At 35.4% G+C, this 25,707-nt stretch overlaps 1 protein-coding gene across 2 annotated transcripts; it reads left to right on the forward strand.

The window, feature by feature from the left end:
• Positions 1–1,557: 1,557 nt before the first annotated feature.
• Positions 1,558–21,790, forward strand: hlfb (HLF transcription factor, PAR bZIP family member b). Of its 2 annotated transcripts, none has more exons than XM_015356595.2 (4): positions 1,558–1,948; positions 3,034–3,375; positions 16,703–16,917; positions 18,497–21,790. In XM_015356595.2, the coding sequence occupies exons 1-4, from the start codon at positions 1,834–1,836 to the stop codon at positions 18,713–18,715; spliced, it is 891 nt and encodes a 296-aa protein (XP_015212081.1). In that variant the 5' UTR covers positions 1,558–1,833; the 3' UTR covers positions 18,716–21,790. The 2 variants fall into 2 exon arrangements, with proteins under 2 accessions (XP_015212081.1, XP_015212082.1); XM_015356596.2 differs by having other exon boundaries at positions 1,559–1,948; positions 18,500–21,790.
• Positions 21,791–25,707: the final 3,917 nt, after the last annotated feature.

The raw sequence follows: 25,707 nt of genomic DNA on the forward strand, positions 1-25,707 counted from the left end.
GCTATAGTTACTACCACTGTTGACAGGATAGATATACGGTATACACGACAAAAAAAAATCACGGAGCCAAGCTTTCATTTTATTCAACGAAGGAATTGTGCTTTCTCTCTCATTTGTTTCGTTAAAAACTTTAAAATAATGAACAGCAGCGAAGATAAATCAAGATATTAACTTAAGAACAAAAGTGTGCTTGGTGCAGATTCTGTAACTGTACTAACAGAGAGTCTGTACAGTCAACTCGGGATAACTAAAATGCCTATACTTTTTTTCGGGGGTGGGGGAGTGGTGGGTATTTTTCATTCCAACTTGAACACATGAAGTTCAATGTGACATGACCATGGATCAGAAACACTGGCGTTTTAAGCTTTCCTGCTGCAATTGGATAAAAGTAGGTCAACCCAGCCTCCTCACGTGACAACCCATTCCCGCAGCCCTCTGTACTGTATCCGTGCAGACAACGTGTGATAGAGCTAAATCATTCACCTCGGAAGCTGTGTTGTTTTTTTTGGTTTACGGGTTGAATTCTATTGTATTTGAAGTAGGCGGGTGAGAAATAAATTCCAATGAAAAATGATAAGACTTTAAATAAATTTAAATAAGTACAGAACAGAAAAGTATATACACAGGTTACTTTACTGCAAAAACGCCACATCTAGGAAAAAAAAAATCTTCAATGCTCTATTCTACAAACAAGTACGTCTTGTTTATACTAGTGTCTGTAGGCTTCTGTGAACTCCTACCCAGCTCTGCTTATAAAGTGCACGCGTGTGTTGTCACGCAAAGCTCACACTCTAAACCTCTAAGGCAGTGTGTTCAAGCCATGCAATGTTTTCTTTGCTGGTATTCCCCCACCACCATATTTACATCTTTAAGATCAAAATATCATAACTAATACTAAAACTGCATGCTCGCTTTATGTTGGGAGACGTTTTAAAACCTTTTTTATAAAAAAGTCAGACATGCAAACATTCCTGCTTACCTCACACTGTATCGCAAAATAATACATAAGGCACAATCTACCTTTTTTAAATATATAAATGGCGTTAAATTCTGCTATTCATGAAACTATTTAAAACACCCCTTTACAATTTTAAAGATTCTTTAGTACGGCTTTCTTGTTTTTTTGTAAAAAAATAATCGAAAATATGCGATTAATTGAAGTTTTTTTTATTGAGCTAAGACGTTTAAAGTTATCTGAATACCCAAAGCGGCGCACTCCACAATTTTTGGCACTACTGATTAAAAATGTACTTGAAGAACTGAATATAACTGTGAAGAAAGGTGTGAAGTTACAGTTTATAATTGATTACCTACTATTTGCCCATATATGAACTTACGCATTGTCACTTCTGCAGTTTGATGTTTTTCAACCACTTAGCTTACTCCAAGTCACAATGGACACGGAACCTCAGTAACGCATCAGAAAAATCAAAGATAAACGAATATGATAATATCACAGCAGTTTCAAAAAGCAAAACTAATAATTCCATCAAGGGAGGCGACGCGAAGCAAACGCATTCGCACGGCCCAGTCCAGGTTGTCTTTCTCCTGCCTCCTTATTCGTATTCATGAGTTTTGCCAAAAGGTTTGACGTCACAGCTGTCAGTATCTGCACATGGATTTGCGAATCATTTCAGCCTGGATTCAGTCTCGCAGATTGTCCCAACCTGTGTGAACGTAAACATACCCGACCTTTTGGGGGGACTAATCTTTCTTCGATTGCAGTCGCAGAGCGAGTCGAATTGTTTCCGGGATCACCTGTTTCGTTTTTTAAATATATATTATTCTTTGATTGTTGGAAGAGGAGTTGTTTTTTTTTTTCCTTTTTGCAAGATGGAGAAAATGGCTAGACCTCTCCCTGTAAATCCAACTTTCCTACCTCCAACCCATGGCGTGCTGAAATCGCTACTGGAGAATCCTTTGAAACTGCCGCTTCATCACGAAGAGGGTAAATAAAAACAGTATGAGTACTGTGCATAATAAAGCTTTTCACTGGAAATGTTTTTTGCTTTAAATGCAACAGGGCTACAAATTAGTCTAGCTAATGATGAATAACATAAAAGGTAATGATGAAGAAACTCGAAAATTAAAAGGACAACGTTCAGTTGCCAGTGCTAAACAATTCTGTAATGCACATACTGTAAGGTTAAGGCACACAGGCATAGCTAGAAATACTAAAAAAGTAATTTGACTGTCCTTACTTCTGGAATAAATTAATGTAAATTCTGCATGTTTTGTTTCTGTGCCACGTTCAAGTGGAAAGCTTGAGAACTTTAGTATTTAGTACTTTGGTTTTTTTTTTCGTTTTGGGGGCATCTTAAAATTCCGGTAATTGAGTAACTATTTGAAGATAAGTTAAGGCATTAAGGCAGACATCAACACTGGTTTGCTAAACTACTGTTTAATAAGAATGAGTGCTTCGACTATCCAGAAACTGCGTCTTATTCATAAGACGTCCCACTTTTAAATATACACATATTTAATTACTATTTATTGAACGTTTCTGACTATGGTTAGAAAACGCCAACTCCACAAGTAACATTATTTCAAAGAGTTGGATGGGTAGAATTTGAAACTACCTTTGGAACTAAAATTATTCGGCAATGAAATATCTTAATCGGCGTGCCTTTATGCTCGTATATTTAAACAGCACATAAAAAGATATCGAATAATGCAACGTGTAAAATTCGATAATAGTCAAAAACGACAACACTTCGTAGAATGTAAAGAGTGTAGTTTCTGCACTCTTTAACTGCTTGCTTTCAATTTTGTTAGTCTGCCTGGCAGCGAAATCCCTTGGTGAACTGTTACCTCAAGTGTTCCGATTAGAAGGGTGCTTTAAACTTCATTTTGTGGGACTGCATTATATCTTTTAATGTCTGTGTCAAACACTGCATAATAGCCTTAGAAACTGCCGGGAACTCCATTTGGGATAATTGGGTGGAGAGGAAAAGTGAATGCTTGGATTTAGGTTGCTGTGCCAATATCACTTCACATACTGTGTGTGCAATGAAGGTTTTTCACGTTTTATAGGCTTTGGGAAAGAGAAGGAGAAGGAGAAGAAAATAGACGATGAAGGCAGTGGAACAAATGTACCCCAGTCCGCTTTCTTGGGTCCAACTCTGTGGGACAAGACTCTGCCTTATGATGGAGACACTTTTCAGTTGGAATACATGGACCTTGAGGAATTTCTCTCAGAAAATGGTATCCCATCCAGTCCCTCTCAACATGACCAAAACCAACACCAGCAACCAGCACTGCAGCAAGCACCGCCCCCGCCAGCGCCCTCTGTCATGGACCTGAGCAATCGTGCCACCACCTCCATTCACACGCCCATGGTTTCCCCAAACTGCATTCACAGTCCTGTCAGATCAGGTAATGTGCCCAAATTATGCAAAACCATATACTGTACAGCATTCTGTCTGCATACAATATGTGCATTTCTTCAGTATAATACGGGAATTCACAAATGAAAATATCTTATAAAAAGGAAGCGGTACAGATCTTGACTATAGACACATGCATGACTTAACCACACACAAGTTAAACAAGTATCTCAGGATCCTCTTCAGTGACAATTGCGAAGTTTGACATTAAGAAGTAATTAATTTCCAGCAAGGACTATGAGACAAGCAAGGTTAGTAATGTAATTGAAAGAAATCTTGGGTTCATGTAGGTAGTTATGATTTACCATGATCAGAGCCCAGCGTGTCATGATGGGTTTATCACATGCTATTTGATATAAAATCAAATAGCCTTTACCTTGCTAGCCACTCATTTAAATTAACTAAATATTGACACACATTTAATCTTTAGCGATACTTTGAAGTATGTATATAACTTAAAAGATAACCGAAGACAGTTACAGTAGATTAGGTAGCTAAGATATAAAGTAATTATCTACTAGTAATAATACTGATTAGCTATGGTAACAAATTTGTAGTTTTTTCAAATGTGTTCTAAAGCTACACTTTTGAAAGAAGTACAAAGAAAATACTGAATTATTTTCATCTAAAATAATTGCCTTAAAATAAATTTTAGGTGGTAGATTAGTAGAATGTTTTCATTAGCATTAGCGTTTCAATTTTGTATTTTATGTGCCCTGACAATCTGTGTCTACAGTATGAAGAATACAATACACAGTCATTTAAAATACCTTAGCTGGACATTTGAAGATATTTATCGATCTACTACGATTTCTAGGCTGTTTTACAGTATCTTTCTTCAAGTGATTAATGTGCTCTGGATTGAATAAAAATCCATAGAGACTTTCTAATGGTTCTTCAGTTTAACTTAACCAACTATTACATTCTGATCCTTGACACTGAATGTTGTCTGTCCTTGATTAATAAAATGTTGTTTTCAAATATTATTTATAAAAGGTATATATTTGTATTACTATCATTTGTTCACATTAACAGGATGTGACTTATTGCAGCATAATTAAATCCATGGTCTTATTGAATATTTTATTTTGTTATTTGGAAATAAGCAAAAAGGTACTGATATCCATGTTTTTTTTCCTTTTGCAGGGGTTTTAATTGTTAAATTGCATACATTTAACCAACCAAGCCCAAAACAAATAAAATTACCCATTTGTTTTTATGTCGCCAATCCAAGAATTTATCTTAGGTTTAAAAGCACACACGGCTGAATTTCCAAAAATACATATAATGTGCATTCTAAACTTTAAGTATCATTAAAGTTCTTATTTACTTGGACTGTTACAGGGTGACTCAAGACTAGATGAATATGCTAAAATCTAAGAATAGGTCTATCACTGGCAACAGAAGTCAGCATTCAGTACTACAGTACTGTGCAGGGTGACAGAATATATCTTATTAGTGTGTAATGTTATCCAGAATGTAAACCTATCACAACAGTGCTTTGTATTACATTTTTGTGCTAGCTTTGACAGATCATGCCTTTATGTGAAACCATCTGCACATGCCATTAGTAACTAAATTCACAATATTCAATTTATGTAAAAATATTAAAAAAGAACCTGTAACTAACCTTCAAAGGATAACCTCAGGATGCATGGTATCCACGAATGTCAAAAACTGGTGTACAGTTTCAAAAGAAATTCTAGTTAAACCCTAGAAATGACAATGATGTCTTTATGTTAGGATTGTAAGCCCTATGTATGTTTGACAGTTGACTGCTCCAGCTGTGTTCCACAGTAATTAGATTTTTCAATGAGAGAAAGCTAGGAGAATGGTTTGGACTTGTCTCTTTACAGATTTATGTGATGGAAAAACAGTTCAAATTGGAAGACGAGCTCAAACTTTAACTTTTTGAGTCTGGTTACACAGTACTGCAGAAATCAATCTCAGTATTTGAACTGCGGTTGGTGTTTGATTCTGAGGTACAGTAATGTGCAAGTTCAAAGGTTTTTATTGTCAGTACACTTTGCGTCCTACTTTGATGTGGGCGGAATTCCTATTTAGCTTGGCCTACTTTGTCTGAAAAGCCTTTTGCAGAAAGAGGTGCTATTTAGTGGGCTAACCTATGTATTGTTTTTTTTTGTTTATGATTTTATTGCAGCTCACTTACTAACACAGCATTAATATGCTGTGTATATCGTTCATGAAAATGATTGTGCATTACTGTATGTTTGTATTATGTCTCTGTAAAAGACAAATCTTTCTATTTTACATATGCATATAACTGCAGCCTGTATACATTAAACCACCTTCATCGTAACTTTCATTCACAGCTCAATTCACAAGAAAACTATAAGGTTTTCTTGTTTTCTTAGTTACAAGTTTTTTTAAAAGTTGATTTATCCTATTGTATTTTTCTTTTTTAATTTGAACCATTTCAATGTTAATGAAGGTATTCTATTATCCCTCAAAGGCATTGTGCATTGAAATTAGCACACATGAACACTTCCAAGTATTAACCAACTAGTTCATTTTCAGTACATGGTTTCTTTAGTGACATTATCAGAAGATTATTGCATTTTAGACATTTTATTTCCTATCATTCAAAATTATAATGGCAAACATTTTAAACTGTTAAAAGAATAATCTTAATTTATATCTTGCACACCCTATCCATGCTGGAAACTAAATGTGGATTACAATTCAGGATTACTGCTGCAAGGAATAATACTGCATGAGCAGAGAAATTCAATAATAAATAATAATATTTATTATTATTATTAAATAATTTATTTATTATTAAATAAATAATAATAAAAGCAAAATATATTCTCAATGCATTCTTTAAAACAGCAAAGAGAACATACTGTATGTTCTGATTTCAAATATATTACCATATGCTATGCCACCAAAAGTCAGCCTTTGTAGGACTGTACCACAATACTGTAGCTGTGATTATGGGTACCTTAACAGTTAACAAATAAATGTGGTGTTGATGTGGTGGTATTATCTGTGCTGTGATCTTGAGTATTTTATACAGCCTTGTTATCAGTTCAAACAGGTCTTGTTGGTTTAGATGTGGAATGTAAACTGCAATGCAAAACTATTTTTGCATCAGAAAAATTTGGTGTGTAGTCATTTCACTGGTTGACAGCATAACCATTTTGTCTAATTTAATTTTTAGCTAGAAGTAAACCATCGTTAAGCCTTCCGTTCAATTCCAATGGTGCACACCTCTTTGAGACTCTTAAATCCTTCCAGTGCCTTACTGTCTTTGGAGTAAGTCTGTGAACATATTCATCAGAAGCACAATAAAGAGAGCATTAACAATGTAACAGTGTATTACACATTACAGTGAAATTACCTGCCCAAGCTTTATGCAAATACAGCAGCAATAGCAAACTTACCTTTCTACATAAAAATAATGGTCTTGGAAAAAGCGTCTAGCGAGAAGATAATTCATTACGGTACACGTTTGCTTGCCAAATAGTATTGACACCGGAAAATGCGAGTTTGTAAGATATGTTATTATCGGTTTTATACAATTTTGAACAAAACAAAATAAACAGCGCATTTAATGATTTACTGGAAAAACTTTTTTTTATCATTTGCATGTAGATTTAAAATGTCAGGAATTGCTAATGTTTAATTTTTATCCCTCTCGGGGAAGTCTGTGATATTTTCAACTCTCGCACAACCATCTTAAATTAGTATTATTAAGTAACAATAAACCATAATTGTATTAGGTTAAGACTTAAATCCTTCATTTAATATAAAAGTGCCGTTCAAATGAGTGAAATAATAGAGTTGAGTCAGTTCGTGTTTGGTAATATATAATATAGCAGTAATAGCCTTGGATGAAGGCAGTGAGCATTTGTTCACCGATTACTGCAAAGCCAGTTTTCTCACGAAATTTCCTGCCTTGTGTGTGCGCCTTCCTTATTTTGTTTGGTTCGGTCTGCTTCCGGACCTCTTCCCCTCCTTTGCACATTAAACCTCACGTGAAACAGGCTCATATTTCTGTGGCGTGTAGGACCACGTGACAGACACATGGAGGCGCCGTGTGCTGCTCTTGCTGGGAGACTCGCCTGTCTCCGCAAGAGATCCCTCCAGAAAAAAAAAAAAGGACAGTTTGTACCGAGAGCAATCACATTGGCAGAGCCGTGCCGCTCTCGCGTGCTGCGTGCGTTCTGCAAATCTCAGTTTAGTAGCTACCGGCAACTTTCTCTTGCATAGCAGGCTGCAATAACATAGTATTACTGTTGCCAGTGCCTAAATAAACACTAATGCTTTAATGTCTTTTATTTATTATAATCGTTAAATCTGATGACATGAAATTGTTACAAGTGTTATTCATTTTGTTGACATTAGGTTGCGCGGGACAGCGTTTTTGGTATACTATAGCGGGACATTAAAACTGCTGCAATGTAAGACAATTACAATATATAAGGCCCAGTGTAGTGTTTTAGTGATTAAATACCCAAGAGATTTACCTGCTTTTCAGCAACTGTTCGGAGTGCAGTTTAAAACTGTTCATAATATAGTCAAGACAAGAGCTGTAGTTTGGTTTTGCACAAACCATGTACTTCGAAGTTGTATTATTGCTGTTTATAGTGCTAGGAACGTCGAAGTTTGTTGTCCTCGTGATTGGACTTTTTAGGTAGCCTGAAGCCGCTAGTATTTACTGAATTGAAGAGCTTCTAGGATTTCACCTACTAGATTACAGTTTTAATTCAGTTAGCCCTAGACGCTCTTTTTATACTTTGCGTCGTACAACCTATGAACTATAGTTTATATACCTTGGAATGTTGCATTGTATTGTTCAGTTTAAGGTGCTAGGTTTTTGCGGCTATCCTACACGGGAGAAGTCCTTGAGGACCGTGTTAAAGCTCGCACTCATTGCTTCAGCAAACTCACTTTAAAGCCTGCGAAGGGTACAGGTCACGTTTAGATGCATGCAGCGCAAAACGTTTTGATCCATCTGCCTTCCTTCAGTCACGTGTGTTCAACCTGACCTCTCTTTGAGCCACGACCGATTTATACCAGTTTGAGGGAAGCAATGCAGCTTATTGTATTGGAAACCACTGGGCTGCCGGCCAGAGTCATACTGAAAATCCATACTCGCACCAGCTGACATTTAGATTAACATCCAAGCTGTCAAACTGCGGCTAGCCGTATTTTTCATTTCTGTCATATTCCCATTTAAGTCCTGACAACATTTGGATGCGTAGCAATATATTAACGTATTCAAGCCACTATATCAAGTCATCGTACTGTGTACGTGCTATTTGGTAAACAACTATCAAATGACTGCAACTGAAAATATTGAGTTTGGACAACAAAGTAACATTGACATGGACGGAAATGGTCTTCTTCTTTTTCTTACTATTTAATTCCTATCAAGCCCCGTATTGCTCTTGCATTTTTAAGATGCGAGTCCAGAATGACTTAGTGTAAAAGGCAGTTTTGGCAGAATACCCAGGTCTAACTCAAAGAGGAATGCAGTCGCAAGCTTGTTGATCTCTAAGCTGTCTGTGCGCGTCTGTTTCCATTATAATTTCCCTTTAAAAAATACAACAACAAAACATTGTTTTGTTTACAAGTGTGCTTTCTTTAAAATTGTTTCATTTTACAACTCGTTGTGACAACTGGTCATTATAAATGGTAACATTAAAGTTTTTATATTGCTTTTATGCAGCGGAATTGTCCATTACTAATTTTATGTGATGTTTTACTTAAATGTTATTATTAGTAGATTTTAATGGTACGTTAGGATCACGTTTCTCTTATTAAAGGGTAGGCCGTTTTCTTATTTGAAATTATATGTGGATACCAGGAAACAATTTAAGAATTTGTTATTCAACGACCTATGAAATGATTACTGAGAACAATGTGAATGTACTGTATGCCCCCCTTCTGGTAGAAATCTCTATATTAGTATGTTCCGATCTATTGGCTTAGCAGAGGCAGGAATGTTTTTTAAATAATATTTTTAGGAGAGCTTTGTCGATACGTCTCCATAACCTTACATAACTTCAGTTTAAACGTAGCGTTTGCTATGTCTGCTTTCTTTCGTGGATGTTCTGGTAACTTGGCTGTTTTGTTTTTATAAAAGTTGTTTGCTTTATACGTTTATACATTTAAAAAATTGAAATAGGTTTGAACTAATACCTAGGGAATTTTGTGCAGACAGATATTAAAGATTAAAAAAAACAAAACAAAATGAAAGTCTAAAAATAAATGTGATTGTTTCCAAATTGACAAGAATGTTTAATGTGTAGTGTAGGTCTAAGGTTTGTTGTGAGTATCCCAACAAAACGAGCAATTTAACACGGTAGTGAAGTTTTGAGAACACTCCCAGTTGCATTCAGCCTCATGATATAATATTTCCAATAAAAACACTGTATAAGCGAAGACTCACTTTGGCAAAATTTGACTAAAATGATTTGTTTTAGAAAATTGAATGTTGTTGACTTTTATGCAAATGTTCAACTTTAAAACTTAAAAATGTATTTTCTTCATAGGCTTTGCATTGAATTAAGTCTTGAATCTCAAATTAAAACCTTTTACAAAACATTCTAGTCTAGCATCACTACACCAGGTTTTGTGGTAAAGGAAGCAGAATAGTTATAAGGTAAAATGACTGAGAAAGGGCAGTTTAAGGATTGTGTTGTCCTCTGTTGTCTATCTTCATCAGCAGTGACAGGTATGGAAAGATGTGTTACAATATGTGCTAAATTAATCCCTGGTATCCCTTTAAGGATTTTAGAGGAAACAAGATTGATTTTTTTGAAGTGGTTGTATCTCAGGAGGTTTTTTTTCCATCAACATGTTCAGTGATTAAGGAACAGAAGCAGGTCTAGTTTAATTAGCATGAGAGTACAATGGCATATGATAGTCTTTAAGAGGTTTTTGAGTCAGTGAGGACAATGCGAATGTGGGGATGTTGTAGTGGTACTTGCCCATGAAAAAGGCTTGGTTGAATTAGCTCTCTTGTGTGCAAAGGCGGGCATCCTGTGTGCGGGTCATACATAGTTCACCGCTCAGATATATACCAGAACATATTGCTGATATCTTCACCAGATAGCAGCAAAGTGACAGCAAGGAATTAGTGTGAATTCTAAGGTCACTTAGTACGCATGCCCAATGAAATCAGTCACATTTTAGATTAACACTACAGCCACATTATACAAATGAAAAGTGAAGCTTCTAAAAGCTAAGACCGTATGTTACAACTGGTAGGTCCTGCTCTTTCTAAAGAAAATCTTGGTTAAATAGTAATCACATACAGGTTGTAAACTTACACGTACTGCACATAGTGTTATGTGTTAAGCAGGTTTCATCGAAGATCTACACTCAAGCTTACTTAACTTACATATTTAATAATTGTTAAATATAGTGTTTTTTACTACTGTTAAATATAGGTTTTTTATCTTTACATAAATGGTAGTCAGGAGAAAAAACAATTCCAGGAAATAATGTGTAACGCTTTATTCTAGAAGTATCATGTCAGTCCAGTTTTTGCATATCAGGAAAAAATTCTAAATGTTTTTATATCTAGCAAATTATTTAAATAAAACAAAATTAAGGCCCAGTTTTAGTTCTGCTTATATTTAAGATGGCTCCTGGTTTGATTGAGGTCTAACTAAGATACAGCTAGCAGCCTCTATGCTGAAAGTGAAATATAAGGTTTTAAGGTGGTAGCCTGTGGTGCTGGTGTGAACAAACTGGCTAGGCTTTGAGAACCAAGAACAGGAAAAACATGCCCACGTTATGTTTGGTGCGAATTCTTCTTTGTATTTCTGTCCATCAGCAACCCGTTCCTATTTCAGGAGCTACCTCTGGAGGCACAGTGTGATTAGTCAGGAAGGTTGTTCTGTACGCCCACATACTGCCAGCTTCCTTGTGGGCCTGTGGTTATTCCACCGCAATAGGCAGAGGCAGACAGGGGCTGCAATGAGTGGCAAGTTGCCAGTTTGGATGTGAAATACATGTGCATGGAAACTTACTGCTGTGACAGGTCAGACATCCCTAATAGCACAGAAATGGAAAGGGGGCCCCACACACCACATTGACTGTGATTGGGAAGCTGACCCGATGGACAGTCCTTGTGCTCTCACATAATTAAGCAATGCTTTGAAACTTGATTTCTGTTCTTTTTTTTTGTGTGTCCATGTGCCCTTAATCCTTTCATTCATACCTATGAACATTGCTTTGAAGAAAAGCCACTGCTTTTTCCTGCTTTCTTCTCTTCTCGGGAGATTTGAAATGCTTCATCTCTCCTTCCCTTGAGCAAACGTAACTGTTTGCCGGCTGAGCTAAAATCCTTTTTAGTGCATTCAGAGTATTTTTAAAGTAGAGGTGTTGTTTTGTATGATTACATGTTATATATGTCATATATGTTATATGAGTAGAACTTTTAAATGAGTTGCAGTCCAGTTTGGAATGCGAGCTTAAAATTATTTGTGTAGATATTGATTTATTAGCATGGAAATGCATTCCCTTAGCTTTATAATAAAGAAAATATTTAGAAAAGTACAATTTCTTACATGGATTACTGAAAGTGAAGTAAGTCTTACTTAGTAAATGATCCAGGAAATTGAATTTTGAGTTTAGATTTTCAAAATCTGGTCAGTTTGTCTGAGTTTATTTTATGTACTGTCGGTATCTGCGGCTGCTGTTTTACACAAAACAGGTATTGCAGAGAACGATTTCATTCCTATAGATCTTTTTAGTTTTTTGGTATTAACCTTTCTAGTGCCAGGGACATTCAGAAATATTACTACACAGTACATTTACAATTAGTGTGGATATGGATTCCTCAAGATTAATGGGTCTGTGTTAACAAAGCAGGAACAGATACTGTACATTTATTCAATCATTTTGGGCTTGAGGTGAAGAGCCATAGTTCCCAAAGTGGTCTGTAATGGCACCGTTAGGGAACCGCAGAAAAGTTTGTAAAGATTCAGATTCCCCTGATGTGTCAGATCGGCAGAATCACTGAATGGTCATTTCGGCACTGAATCATTTGGAATCTTTCACATCTAATATAGACTTGAATATAGAATATAGTATTGACTTGAATAGTGAATTACTTATATTGCAGTGCTGGGACACTGGGTTCAATTCCAGACTTAGGGTGATAATATGTGTGGAGTTGATATTTTCTGTCTGTGTTTGTGTGGATTTAAAACAGGCGCCCTGGTTTCTTCCCACAGTCCAGAGACATACCAGTAAGGTTAATTGGCTTGTGGGAAAACTGTCTGTGTCTGTGTCTTGAGATGGACTGGCATCTTGTCCAGGGTGTATCCTGCCTTGTGCCTGTTGCTTGCCGGGACAGGCTCTGGCTCCCCTGTGACCCTGAATTGGATGAAGCGGTTAGAAAATGGATGGATAGTGTATATTATAAAAAATATCAAATATATCCTAAAAACTTAAGTATTTTGTTCATTCTTAATTGCCTTTATTTGTGTCATTGTAAAATGGGGGTTCCTTTTACAATAGCCTCAAAATCATTAATCCAGCCAGATGACCTTGAAAGCCTTTGGTCTAAGTCATATTTGCAACATGACCATTGAGTTACAGTATGGGTGTAAGGGTATTTAAATGTGAAGCAGTTCATCTCCTCCTGTAGTTTTAAGAGTGAACAAAGTTCTATAAAAACTTAAATACCTTCTGTCGCTTCAGTAATCTCTCCTCAGTTTAATAAGCATGTAACATCACATTTCACAGATGCAGACCCAACAAATGCCTGACTTATAAAGCATTATATTCACACATTACACATCTTGGATGATTGGAGTGTTTCATCACAAACTGCCAAGCTTAATTGGATGCAGTTGCTTGCTTTAACTGTCATGATAAAAGAAAGGAGAAGAGAAAACAATAAGGTATCTGAATTTTATTTACTTTTCATTAGTATAAGATAAGATAACTTTTTTAGCCATATACAATTTCTTGCATTAGGAATTTGTCTTTTCATATACCCCAGCTTGCTCTCCATGAGACACACAGGCAGTGAGAGAGAAGCTTGGGGTCAGAACACAGGGTCAGCCATTTATACAGCACCCCTGGAGCAGCTGGGGTTAAGGGCCTTGCTCAAGGGACCCACCAGAGTAGGATTTTTCTGCTGGTAGTGGGATTTGAACCACCAACCTTCCAGCAACAGGTGCAGATCCTTAGCCACAGTGCCACTGCTCCATTTCTATCCTTAGTGACATGCACTTTACAGATTATTTCAAAAAGATCCATGACATTCTGTTGAGCACATCATAATGGAATGGAAAAGCATTAAAACTGTCTTAGACGTTTGATAGTTTGAGTACACAAATCATGTACTGTATGTCTCATTGAATGAGTGATAAGCCCTTTGTAACTTTTACTCAAGGCTGAAATAAATATTTCTTTTTACTGTTAATTAATCACTTTAGGTTTGTCACTTATGGAATGTGAGATATCTGGGGAGTATGGGAACTGTAGGTCCTGTGTTTGTTTACTGGGTATTCAAGGTGAATGGCTTACTGTATATTGGACTTGACCAAAAGCTAACTATTAATCAAATTTCTGTTGCACACTGTGCTAAATACCATTGAGGGGAATTTGCAAATTAAATTGATACACATGAGAACTATAAAGCAGATTTTCAACAAAAGCAGAAAAAAGTAGTGAAAATAGAACCAAGGGCTAACTCTTGAAACTGAATTTCAGGCTTCTCCTACAGTACCTTGGCACCCATGCTGCTTTTCCATATTTACATTTTTAAACAATTATCTTAAAGGACACAGAGATAGTAAGCCTTGATGCTGTGATTAGGTGAATTAAGATAGGAGTAAAAGGTCAAATCGACATTACCTTGTTCTCAAAAGAACTGTGTTGTTGTTCCTTCCTCTAATTGCTAATATGATGCAACAGGGAAATGGTCTTCCAGTATGGTAAAAATTAAAAATTGAAATATGTTCTAAATGAACCGTCATGCAAATGGTTATAGTTTGTTTGAGAGATATAATGTATTTGTTTTCATATGAGTTGACAAATATATCTTACTGCTCCAGGTACCATCAAAGTTGAGGCTTCTGAATAATTATAAAAATATGGTTTCAAACACACACAAATTCAAAAAAGTCCCAGCTAGTTTACAAATAAGTAGTACATAGTGGTTTTACATCCCCCAATTTTAACAAAGCCCCATACTTCATTTCCATATCATCTTTAAAGGAAGCTCTTTAAACACTGATACATTACTTTTGGAAGAAACACAAGCACTAAGCAGTGCAGCATTTGCATTGTATTTAAATGCTCACACTTTGAGTCAGGTAATTTTCTGTGTGATTTGATAGAGCTCAGAAAGGGGAAGCATACAGTAGATGCAATTAAGGCAATGCTTAAAAGCATCTTTTGCTCAGAGCCTCAAATTCTAATCACTGAAATCTGTTTGAGCACAAGTGAAGGTTAAAGGTGACCTTGGAAATGAATATACTGAATATGATAAGTGTGAAAAAAGACCTTGTCTGCAATACATTATGGGAGCTCTTAAGCACTGAGGGAAGGTTGCAATGATATGGTAGGTGAGAAATAACATTGTTGGGTAGTGCCTGGTAATCAGATGACAAAAACATGAGTGTTTAGAAGTGAAAAGAAAAAAAATAGGGATAAGGTAATTTTATGTAAATAATACACACCAGCAAAATTGTCAAATACCCTGTTCACTTATTGTAAATTCTGATGGTACAAGAATACCAGGGTCTGAAGTGTAATACTTGTAACTTGTGTACATTTTGCATAATTCCATAGCAGATGATGATGAAAGAACTCTTAAATGAGGAAAAACAAAGCTTTTATTTTGAAAATGCTTCCTGATCGGAAATTGCTCACTTTGCCTGACCTAGTCCCACACGTTCAATCAGTTTAAGATACAGATTGTACTGAATGTATAAACACCTCGGGAGCATATTTTTCTGGAAGTGGTGTTGCCACAGACAGCACAGTGTAATATTAAAATGTTAAGCTCTGATCAGCATTTGTACATATGATGTTTTTAAAGATCTTACTGTAAAAAGATCCAATATTCATTCGATCTCTTAATAATTAAATCAACTCCATAAGCAGTATTATTGAAAGACGGAGATACTGTACTTCTGACTGAACACAGAAGCAGCTAATTCACACCAAACTTCATTAATATTTCATTTCAACTGAAGTGAGCAGCATTTTCTGTTACCGTCACTCTGTCCCTCTTTTAATTTGAATGAGGCTGGCTTGCACTAATGGGTTAGATCTGGACAGAGTTTCAAATGATTTAAAAACAATCATTTTGAACAACAAAGCATAACTGTGTTGCCTGTGTTGAGAAATTCATGTCATAGTATGGATGGTTTCTTTCGTACGAACTTGAGTATTTTTTTCTCTTAAAGAATTATATTCAAGGCTGCATTTCTAACATTGAAAAGAATTCCACAAAATATGCAATATTATTTTTTTTGCGTGACAAAAGTCTAGGCTGCAAGCGAAAATTCATTCCAGAAATCTGTAGTTAACTTTAATTGAAGTGTACGCCTTGTGCGCCCCCTAACGGGAAAACCTTGCCACGGCGCTCTCGATACTGCTAATTGTGTTGTAACAAGCTGACTACTGAAGCGACACGTGAAATATTTTCGTGCACAGAGATCTTTGGTGGAAAATAAGAAGGAGTTGTTTTTCTGAAGTAGCCTGATAAAAGATAACTCTTACACTTCTGTGCAGGGGGAATCACCGTACATAAGCAACAAAATAAAATGAAAACCATAATGCATTTGTATGCCCAAAACATAGCTTACAGATAGCAGATTTCTCTAGTTTTGTTTTTGGATTTGTTAGATGAGGAAGATATTAGAAAAAGTAAACTGCATTTGCCATATTTGGCATTGAGGAAATCAGATTTTACTTATGGTAAATGTTTATTATTTGCACATTGTAAAGGAAGTACTTTTAAATTCCAGAGATTTACTGTACACTATAGCAATCTTAACAGCTTATAAATAGCATTAAAACAAATCAGCACAGTGGTTATATAGCATTATAAAATATGTTCCACCTATTGTAGAACCCCCCCCCCCCCCCAAATATTCTTACTAATGTCAGCACTTTTGACAAAATGAACACACTGAATCTTGCAATATATTTATTTATAAGGGCAGGGGGAACAATCCTTATAATCAATCTTAATAAAAAATTGTTGGCACTTCAAGCCTTCAATTCCTATACAGTACTTCTGTGCATGTCCTTCTGTTTTTTATCACCCATCAAAAAATTGACGTTTTTTCCTTTTCTTGGTTCCACAGTATTGCCATCATCTCGCAACACTCCCAGCCCCATTGATCCCGAGAGCATTCAGGTTCCTGTGGGCTATGAGCCAGACCCTGCAGATTTGGCCCTGTCCAGTGTCCCTGGACAGGAGATGTTTGATCCCCGCAAGCGCAAGTTCTCCGAGGAGGAGCTCAAACCACAGCCTATGATCAAAAAGGCCCGCAAGGTCTTTATTCCAGATGATATGAAGGTAATTTGGAGCTGGTTTTCAGGGGTTTGTGGACGCAAAGCACACAAAGTAATTAATCAAAAATATACACCTTTTCCTGTTTGTCTGAAAGAAAGCGCAGTAAAATACTAGATTTGAGGATTCCCTCCATCCATTTCAGGCCCTAGAATGAAAAGTAATAATTGAAACTACAGAGAAAAAAGGTGAAATCACTTAAAGTGTTAATTTGATTTTAATTATCTGATGTCCATTTAGCAATTTTGAGAAAGTAGAACCGTCATAGTTCAAACGGTAAAGTCTTATAATTTTGTAATTTCATGGCTTTGGTCTAAAATTGTTTTACTGTGATAGTGATTTAGATATACAGTAAATGAAATTCACCCAACCCATTTTCAAAACTTCTTTTTAAAACCAGTTGGGTGTGTGCAAAAAAGCATTAAATGTATTTTGATGTAGACAAAGGTGTGGTGAAAATTAATTGGAAGTTAGGAATAATTTCAGTTGGCACTTCATTGCTATTGATACATCAATAAATAAAATGTGCACAGAAAAAGGTCTTTCTCAAATGGGGACACACTAAGGTAAGCCATTGTCAGGCTATTTAAGGTTACAGGAGATGTGAGGTTTTAAATTAGCAGCACATGGGATTTAAAAAGATATACAAAGGAGGGGGAGTTTATTTTAAAACCCATGAAGAAGATGAATCTAGCTTCAAAAATTAACAGACATCACATACATAAAGTAATGTGCTGTTCTGTTTTGCCAAAGGACAAAAATAGCGTTTTTTATTGCAACAGGTAGTTTCCTCAAATCTGCCATCCAGTGATTTGCATGAGAATAAAAGGGTAACACACAGAGATGTAAATTAATTTGTGTGGGCTAGCCTATCTCTCTGCCTCCTCATAATCACAAAAGCTTGCCCTTGCTTCGTACTGCAGTGCTTGACCCCAGGTGACATTTTATCCCAGAGAGCCCATTAGCCAACCGGCTATAAGGGGGACGATGTAAGAAGATTAAACTCAAGTCAATCGTCTCTGGGCTGTCATGTGATTCTCAGTTCTCCCAGCATCGCTTCTTTTAGGTTGGGATTAAGAGATTTGCCTTTCCAATTTGTTAAAATAATGGTGTGTACGTGCTGGGTTTGCTCAATAGTAAATTGCTTAAAGCTGATTTTGTGGCATAGAGCAGCCTGGGAAAATTAACTGATTTTGGAACAATGTCTGTCACAGCCAGTAAATAAGGCAATCCCATTTCAGTCAAGAATCTGAAGATCCTTATTTCAGTTATTCTGTGGACAGTATAAGACAACATTTGAGGTTTCTACGTTTTTTTAAAAAATCACAATCACGATTTTGTAGCATTCCACTGAACTGTTTAATAAGCAAAGTCAAAGTTTGGTAAGTTACTTAGCCATTTTTCACTATTTAAGTGCATGTTAATTTGCTTATACAGTGAAGTTGTCTTTATATGACAGACATGTCAATAAAAAAGACGATTCCATTTACTCTTTGAGTGCTTCAGGTTAACCCGACTTATTTGTTTCTTTCTTATGAAATATAACTTGGTACACTTTTCTCTTCCTTTTTTTGCCATTTTTGAGCAGGATGACAAATACTGGGCAAGGCGCAGAAAGAACAACATGGCTGCCAAGAGATCGCGGGACGCAAGGAGGCTGAAGGAGAACCAGATCGCCATCCGGGCTGGCTTCCTAGAGAAGGAGAACTCTGCTCTGCGCCAGGAGGTGGCTGACTTGCGGAAGGAACTGGGCCGGTGCAAGAACATTCTGGCCAAGTACGAAGCCCAGCATGGACCGCTGTGAAGCATGGAGGGGCCAAGCCACTGTGGAGGAGTTTGAAGGACAATGTGTCTCCCGTTCAGTAGCTCCACCCCAAATCCCACCATTATTTCTGTCTTCGGCACTTTACCAGAAGCAGAAAAAAGATCGCTATATTATTTTTTTTGGTGTTCAGCACTTCCCATTTTAAACGGAACCCCCTCCCTTTTAACTCCTTGTTGTCCTGTGAAAAGATGCCATGTCTGTTTCCTGTTTTTATGTTTTATACACATTACCTGGACTGGGAACTGTTGTAGCACTTTTTGTTTCCTTTTTATTTTATGTTTTTTGGAGTTCAGCTTCAGAAGTACTTATGCTACCTACCAACCTGTTCTGTGTGTCTGAATAATCGTTTTACTGATTCAGAAACCTAATTGTACACTGTCTTGTACAATTACATTCTTTTTCAGATGTTGACAAAAAGTTAATCCAGTAACTACAGTGCAGAATTTTAGATTTTTTCTTTTTTGTTTTTTTGTTGTTGTCAATCCTATTATTGTACTTTAGTTTATTGATGATCTTTGTCTTTTGTTGTCAAACTTACAAAGTGCTGTGAGAGTTAACTAGAGCTACAATAATAATATCCAAGATTCCCTACATATGCTCATTTATTTCAGACGAGCGTTTAGGTCTTTTAATTTCTCACATCTTGGTATATAGGATTACTTCATATAGAACACAGAAAACGTGTTTTCTGGCACTGTCAGTACATAAAGCAATAATCCTATCATAGGCTAAGACATGCTGCCTGGATATTTCTTGTAGACATACTCCCTTCGTAAGACTTTCCTCGTCTTTAACAGAACCAGCGAGCCAGTTTATAGCATGATCATGCTCAGTATTAATATGGAGAGTAATGCTGATGTGGTGAAAGACGTTTCTCCATCTATGACTCAAACCGGTTCTGTAAATCAGAGCCTCTCCTCAAGTACCTGTGCACTGTTGCGTGTTTTACAATCTGAAATGGTGCAATGTTTCTACAATGTTTGATTCAAACCTGCTTGATTTTTATGTCAGTTCCGCTTTAATCTAAAATTCTCTTTTAAATACTCATATATTGTTTAGAATTGTTATTGTTGTTATTATTATTGATACATTATTTTGGCATGATTTTTGTTTAACTACACAAATGTCAAGCAAATCAAAAACCATTTACTAGCAAGTCAGTACCTTTTTTTTTCTGAGCATGAATAATTAGAACAATCAGCTTAAAAGGATATATTTTTGTGTCATTTTTGTAGCTACGTGTTTGCCTTCTTTTAAAGATGGTTGTAAGATGAATGTAATAGACGTAAAATGTAAGGTGGATGGTGTTGTCCTTATACTGTGGCTAATCCAATCAAGTTTATTAATGTTTACTACAGACCAAAAGATATAATGATTATAAAGAGTTTTAATGTTTATACAAAGCAAGTCTATAGGTTGTTTTTGTACAGTATTTTTCCTATACAAATACTGACAATGTATTTTAAAAGGCACAAAACAAATATACATATATATATGACTCAAAGAATAGGGTTGCTATTTAAATGCTTAAATATATAATATATAATCATTGCTGTTGTTAAAAAAAGAACTGCTGTTAGCCTGTCTTTACCACAGTACCACACAGTAGGCCCACTAGTGGCCTTACTACAAAATCCTTTCTTAAGTAACAGTCATTTGGGCTTCATATCATTGGAAAAAAAAATAATTGTAATTAAGCATTTCCCAACTATTAAAATTACTCTTTTCCAAGGTCAGCCTGGCTTTAGTCAAATAGCACAACAGAATCAAAAGGGACGTGAGAAAGACACAATCTAGCCTGTATCCAGAAGCTGTCACTTTTATCATTTGCAGAGCTCTAAGTTGTTGCTGTATTTGACAGCCAGATCTTTTTATTGGGAGACACAACTGAAGATCACCCCCCCACCTTCAATTTGAAATTTGTGTTTCATTTTTAAGTGCTGTATTTTCACTATGGCACTCACCTAGGTGCGCCTTTATTGCCCTTTAAAAAGTCACTTTAGTCATTTTAAGAGCATTGAATAGTTGTATATATTTACACGTAATATACACTTTGATTGTGAATATTAACAAAGCAAAATTGTTGGCAAAACAGAAAGGAATGTCACCTACATGTATTTAATAGTACACTATTTTTCAGTAGGAAGGCTGATAACCACTCAGATCTGGCTGGGATTTCTCTCCCAAACAATGACCAGTCAGTATACTGTAGAATGCAAAACTAAGGAAAGTGTGAAGTGAAGCTGTTAAGTGATATTTCTACATACTTCACATGCTGTAGTAACAGTGCTTGTTCAGAAGCTTATTTTTTCTTAATCAGATTTTTGTTTTTGTAAACTAGTACATGTTCATTATTAATCTTTCCTTTGTGTAGCAGGCTATGATGTTTATAACAGGAGTGTAATGAATAACTGCTTGTGATTTGACAGTTCTTTTGTTTTTTAAAACTTTTATGTGCTACTTCACTGTTGGAACAAATAGCATTTAATTGCATTAAAGGTTCTGAATAGTGGGATTTATATGAACAAAGTTTAGCAGAATTTCTTCCCAGTGATTGTCTACATTGGGACAGGAAAGCAAATGCTGTTTGTTCCGTGAACTAAAGATGAATTGGACACAATATATTTCAATGAGTTATCATTACCCCCCTCGTATTTATATCACTACCTCATATAAAGGAAATAACTACGATTCTGAGTCTATTCAAGTGCCTTGAATACAATGACTGTTACTCAGTCAACAGAACAATATAAAGAGTTGTACCACCGATGCAAACTTGAGTCTTCACATACTGTATGGCTTGGAAAGGCTCAGAACTGCACTTAAAGGGCTGTCCAGTCCATCAGTCTCCAATTTATTTTCTCATTTTGTTTCTCTGACATTGTAGTCGAAAGATTACCATTGTATTTTTGGCAACACCACTAGGCTGATTCACTAAAGGGTGCATTAAGGACAATTTTATCTTGTATGTCATGAAATGGATGCATTTACTGTTCAGCCCAAGCCGTCTTTATGTCTGTAATTCTTAGTGTTTAATAAAGTCTTTACAATTTACTCTCTTGAATGTGACAGTTTTTTTGTTGTCAACTTTTTAGTAGTTACCTGTGATTCTTTATGTTGACGTGACTTTTTAAAAGGATTCAAGATGGGGGTAGAATGTTATAACAATTCTGACAGAAGATTCTGATTTTTTCTTTGGTTTTAAAAAGAGTAGTGCAGCTATGAACTTTGATTTCCATTTCTAAAGAGTCCTTCTTTGCAAAGACAGAAAAGCATTAGCTACTCTAAGATTTTGACAAAATAAATTTCCAGAAAAAGTCATGTAATTCTATTACACTTTATTGATGATCAGTACTCTCTAGGCATGCACCATATACAGTAAATATAACTTAAAAACAAAACAAACCAATCATAATTAATACGTCTTCAATCTTGTCTTGTATCTGTTCTATATGATATATTACATCATAAAATTCCAAACGCTCTCAACGTTGAACAACCTACTTCTGGTCAATGAAACAAGTGAGTTAAATTAGGTCGTGTGGAAAACATTTGGAAAAAACATTTGAATATCCTTAAGCCCACAAGGACCAGACTTCCCTTAACTGAATCAATAATTTGCTTTTTTGATAACAAACATGACAAATGTTACCAAACTTTAGAAACATGATTTAGAATAACCTATACATCCAACTCTAATCTCTTTATCTACAGGAGCTTCAGAATGAGAGCGCAAGGCTAATTACAAAAATAAAAAAAACAGTCATCTCTTGTCATCGGTCATGTCTTGTACAGTATTTGTGTGATACTGTAGGTACGACCTGGGAATATACAGAGAGAAATTTCTGGCAAATCAAAACCAAAAGTTAAAGTATTAACTGTAAAAAAACTGTAAGTAAAAACTGTAATAAATCAGCCACCCCAGACAGTGATCTCAGACAGTTTATCTATGTGGTTTCATAAATTACTTTCATCAAAAAATAGAATTCATCTTCAAAATTAAAAATTGTTGTTGCATGACATATATTTCATAGAAAAATGAAATAACTTGATAAGAAACATTTTGATGCCTGACTTTTACTATGGACTTGAGTATTTAAAACCATGGAAAATTCCATGTCAAATGTAATAGCAGCAGTTACTGCACTGCAAGATAGGTTGTCAGAATATTTTCTGCCAGTTTGAAGTTTAACAGATGTTTATTTTTAACCTACACAAAATGAGGTTTAGAAAATCTTCTTCCCTGTTGATAATTAGTGGTCTTCATTTTAAAACATGCTTTTTGGTAGCACAGAGTACTGTTTCTTCATTTGTGCCTTTAGCAAAAGCAGCACAGTACTATTTAAAGCAGTAAAGTGCACTTTATAATTACAGCTCTGGTCAGTATTCTGCGTAATTGAGTTATTGAGGCTCTTGAATCTGGATGTCTGATTTCAGAAAATCACAGCAGCAGATGCCCAGGATGAAAAATCAGAATTTGTAAAAGCTTTGTTTAATAGAATTCGGTGAAATTGATTTGGAAGCTTAAAGAGCTGTCACTTGGAGTTCCCTGGAAATTAGGAATTTGTTTGGATTGGATCCAGTGTAGATCCAGAAATCCAAGAGGTATGATACAGCAGGAACTCCTCAAAATTAATTTTCTGTTCATATTCTTGTTCAATATTTTTAAATGAAAATATGACACTTCTAAAAGCTCAGCAGGTGCAATGTATTCTTCCAGTTTTCCAAGTATATTGCAGATCAAGGCATTTGTTTTTAAATCAGCAATGAAATTATACATGGCTGATTACTAAAAATAATATTAAATATTATTATTTAAATGCTTAAACATATAATATATTACATATAATGTCAAATATTATAATTACATGAACTTTCCCCATGATAAAAAATATTAATGGATACCTCTAATGGAATAATCTACTAACAGAGTAACTAGTTTTTGTGTTTATTTCCAAGTACATACATTTGGATAGTAATGAAGTAAGAATACTGTATACATTTATTTACAAGGAACTAAGATTTATATTATAGTGTATATTTATATTGGTAAGTACGTCATAATACCCGAAGAAGGCTCAACAGCTGAAACATGTTTTTCTTCTTTTTTTCAGCATGGAATAAACATTTACTTGTTCCTTTGCAGCTTGCGCATGCTAACACAGCTACCTGCTTGAACTTTGTTATAATATCTGCATCTTTCACATAATATAATAACAAGATGTCATTCTCACAGTGCAAAATGCAATATAAAGAGTACAGCAAAAATAAGGCAATAACATTAAATACATATAATTTGATCACAGTAATCATATACTGCAAAATGAAAGAAAAATCAAAAAGCAATAAAGCAATAAAGCAATAGCCCAAGTAGCACCTCAGAGGTGCCTCTGAGACCTTATTTTCGTCCAAACATCTGTAACATCTGGCATGTGCAATAAGATTCAAGACTTTCAAGCCTTCTGGTTCATACATTTAGTCACCTATCCAAAAAACAGTAATTTCCATTGCAAATGTGGACTGTGCTTCAGCAATCTCTGAAAATGTACTTTGAACTGCTAGATTCTGTATAAAGAAAGGATGGCAATACAGGATGGCTGTGTTCTTCTATGTTGTAATTTAACAATGCTGTATGCTATTAAGCTACTACCAAATAGTATTCAGCTCACGTTTTGTCAGGGGTGTGTAACAGGTGTTTTGTTTTCAAAGTTAAGTCAAGTCTCTCTGTATGACACATTTTAAATCCATGATCTAAATGCCCTTACCAGATCTACAGTACCACAATGCAAGAATTTGGGAACACAAGTGAAAATTAAGTTTAGGAGCCTTCAGGTCAGAAGAAGATACATATTGTACAGTCTGCCTGCAACTAAACCTCACCGGACTCCATTAAGGTTTAAATTTTAAGTTGGAATTTTTAAATGATTGCAGTTTTTAAATTTGTTAATGTAGTTAGCTTCATTTTTAGCTTTTGTTTAAAAAGATAAGAAGTATTGAAATGTTTAGTCTTTTGTTGAAAAAATATAAACTTTTTAAAACTATCATTAGTAGCGTATAAAATACTGAGGTGAACGATTCTTGGTATTCCTGGCACAAGAGAAGTCTGGCGCAAATGAATTTGGACCTGCGTTTAGGACAACGGTTTTATTCCAGACTCAATTTGAATCAGAACGCAAAGAACTGGCCTATCTGAAAACTGAAAAAGGTATTTACCTTCTTGTTTGCTTCGTTTATGTTTCAAATGAGACATTTTTGTCTGGTTTAGTTTTCATTTATACACTTTTATTCGTTTGAAAAATATTTCAGGTTTTTAGAAAGAGCATCCGTTATAAAAAGTTATAAATTTGTATGTTCTGTAGGACTTTGAGTTGTGTAATATATAATATGTTAATATACGACAAGAAATGTAATGCAATGGGAGTTATCAGGGGGCAGATTCAGCATTTTCAGTAAATATTTTGTTTCAATAGTGTTAGCGGCGAGCAGTTATCAGTGTCATTACCAGGGGGCGCTCGGAGATCGCTAGCAAAGCTTTGACTTCTATGTCAGAAACTAGATTGATATTTATATATCGAGACTGCGTAGTAAAATTAATTAATACATTACTGCTGGTAAAACATATGTACTGGATTTTTATGCATTTAATCTTACTTCTAACTAACTTAATCACAACCAACAGCAAACTGCAAAAATAGGTAAGAATGAAAGAGGATTGTAAACTACTTTCAGTAGAGAAGAAGTATAAAATTTGAAATAACATAAAATTATTTTCCAAACACAAGACCAAGATCATTCCGATTTAATATATATATATAAGGGCAAGAGCAACGCTATTTTTATATTTCGGGGTTAGAAAGATTCAGCATTGATGAGGCATTTCAAATCACAATAAAAGTAAAATGTACACAGTAACTTGTAAAACCTACAGTTTTGTTGTCATAAAATAGACACCATTTCCAGCTGTGTTCAGC

The sequence above is a fragment of the Lepisosteus oculatus genome, chromosome 9, assembly GCF_040954835.1.
Source record: "Lepisosteus oculatus isolate fLepOcu1 chromosome 9, fLepOcu1.hap2, whole genome shotgun sequence".
In the NCBI taxonomy this organism is placed as follows: domain Eukaryota; kingdom Metazoa; phylum Chordata; class Actinopteri; order Semionotiformes; family Lepisosteidae; genus Lepisosteus; species Lepisosteus oculatus.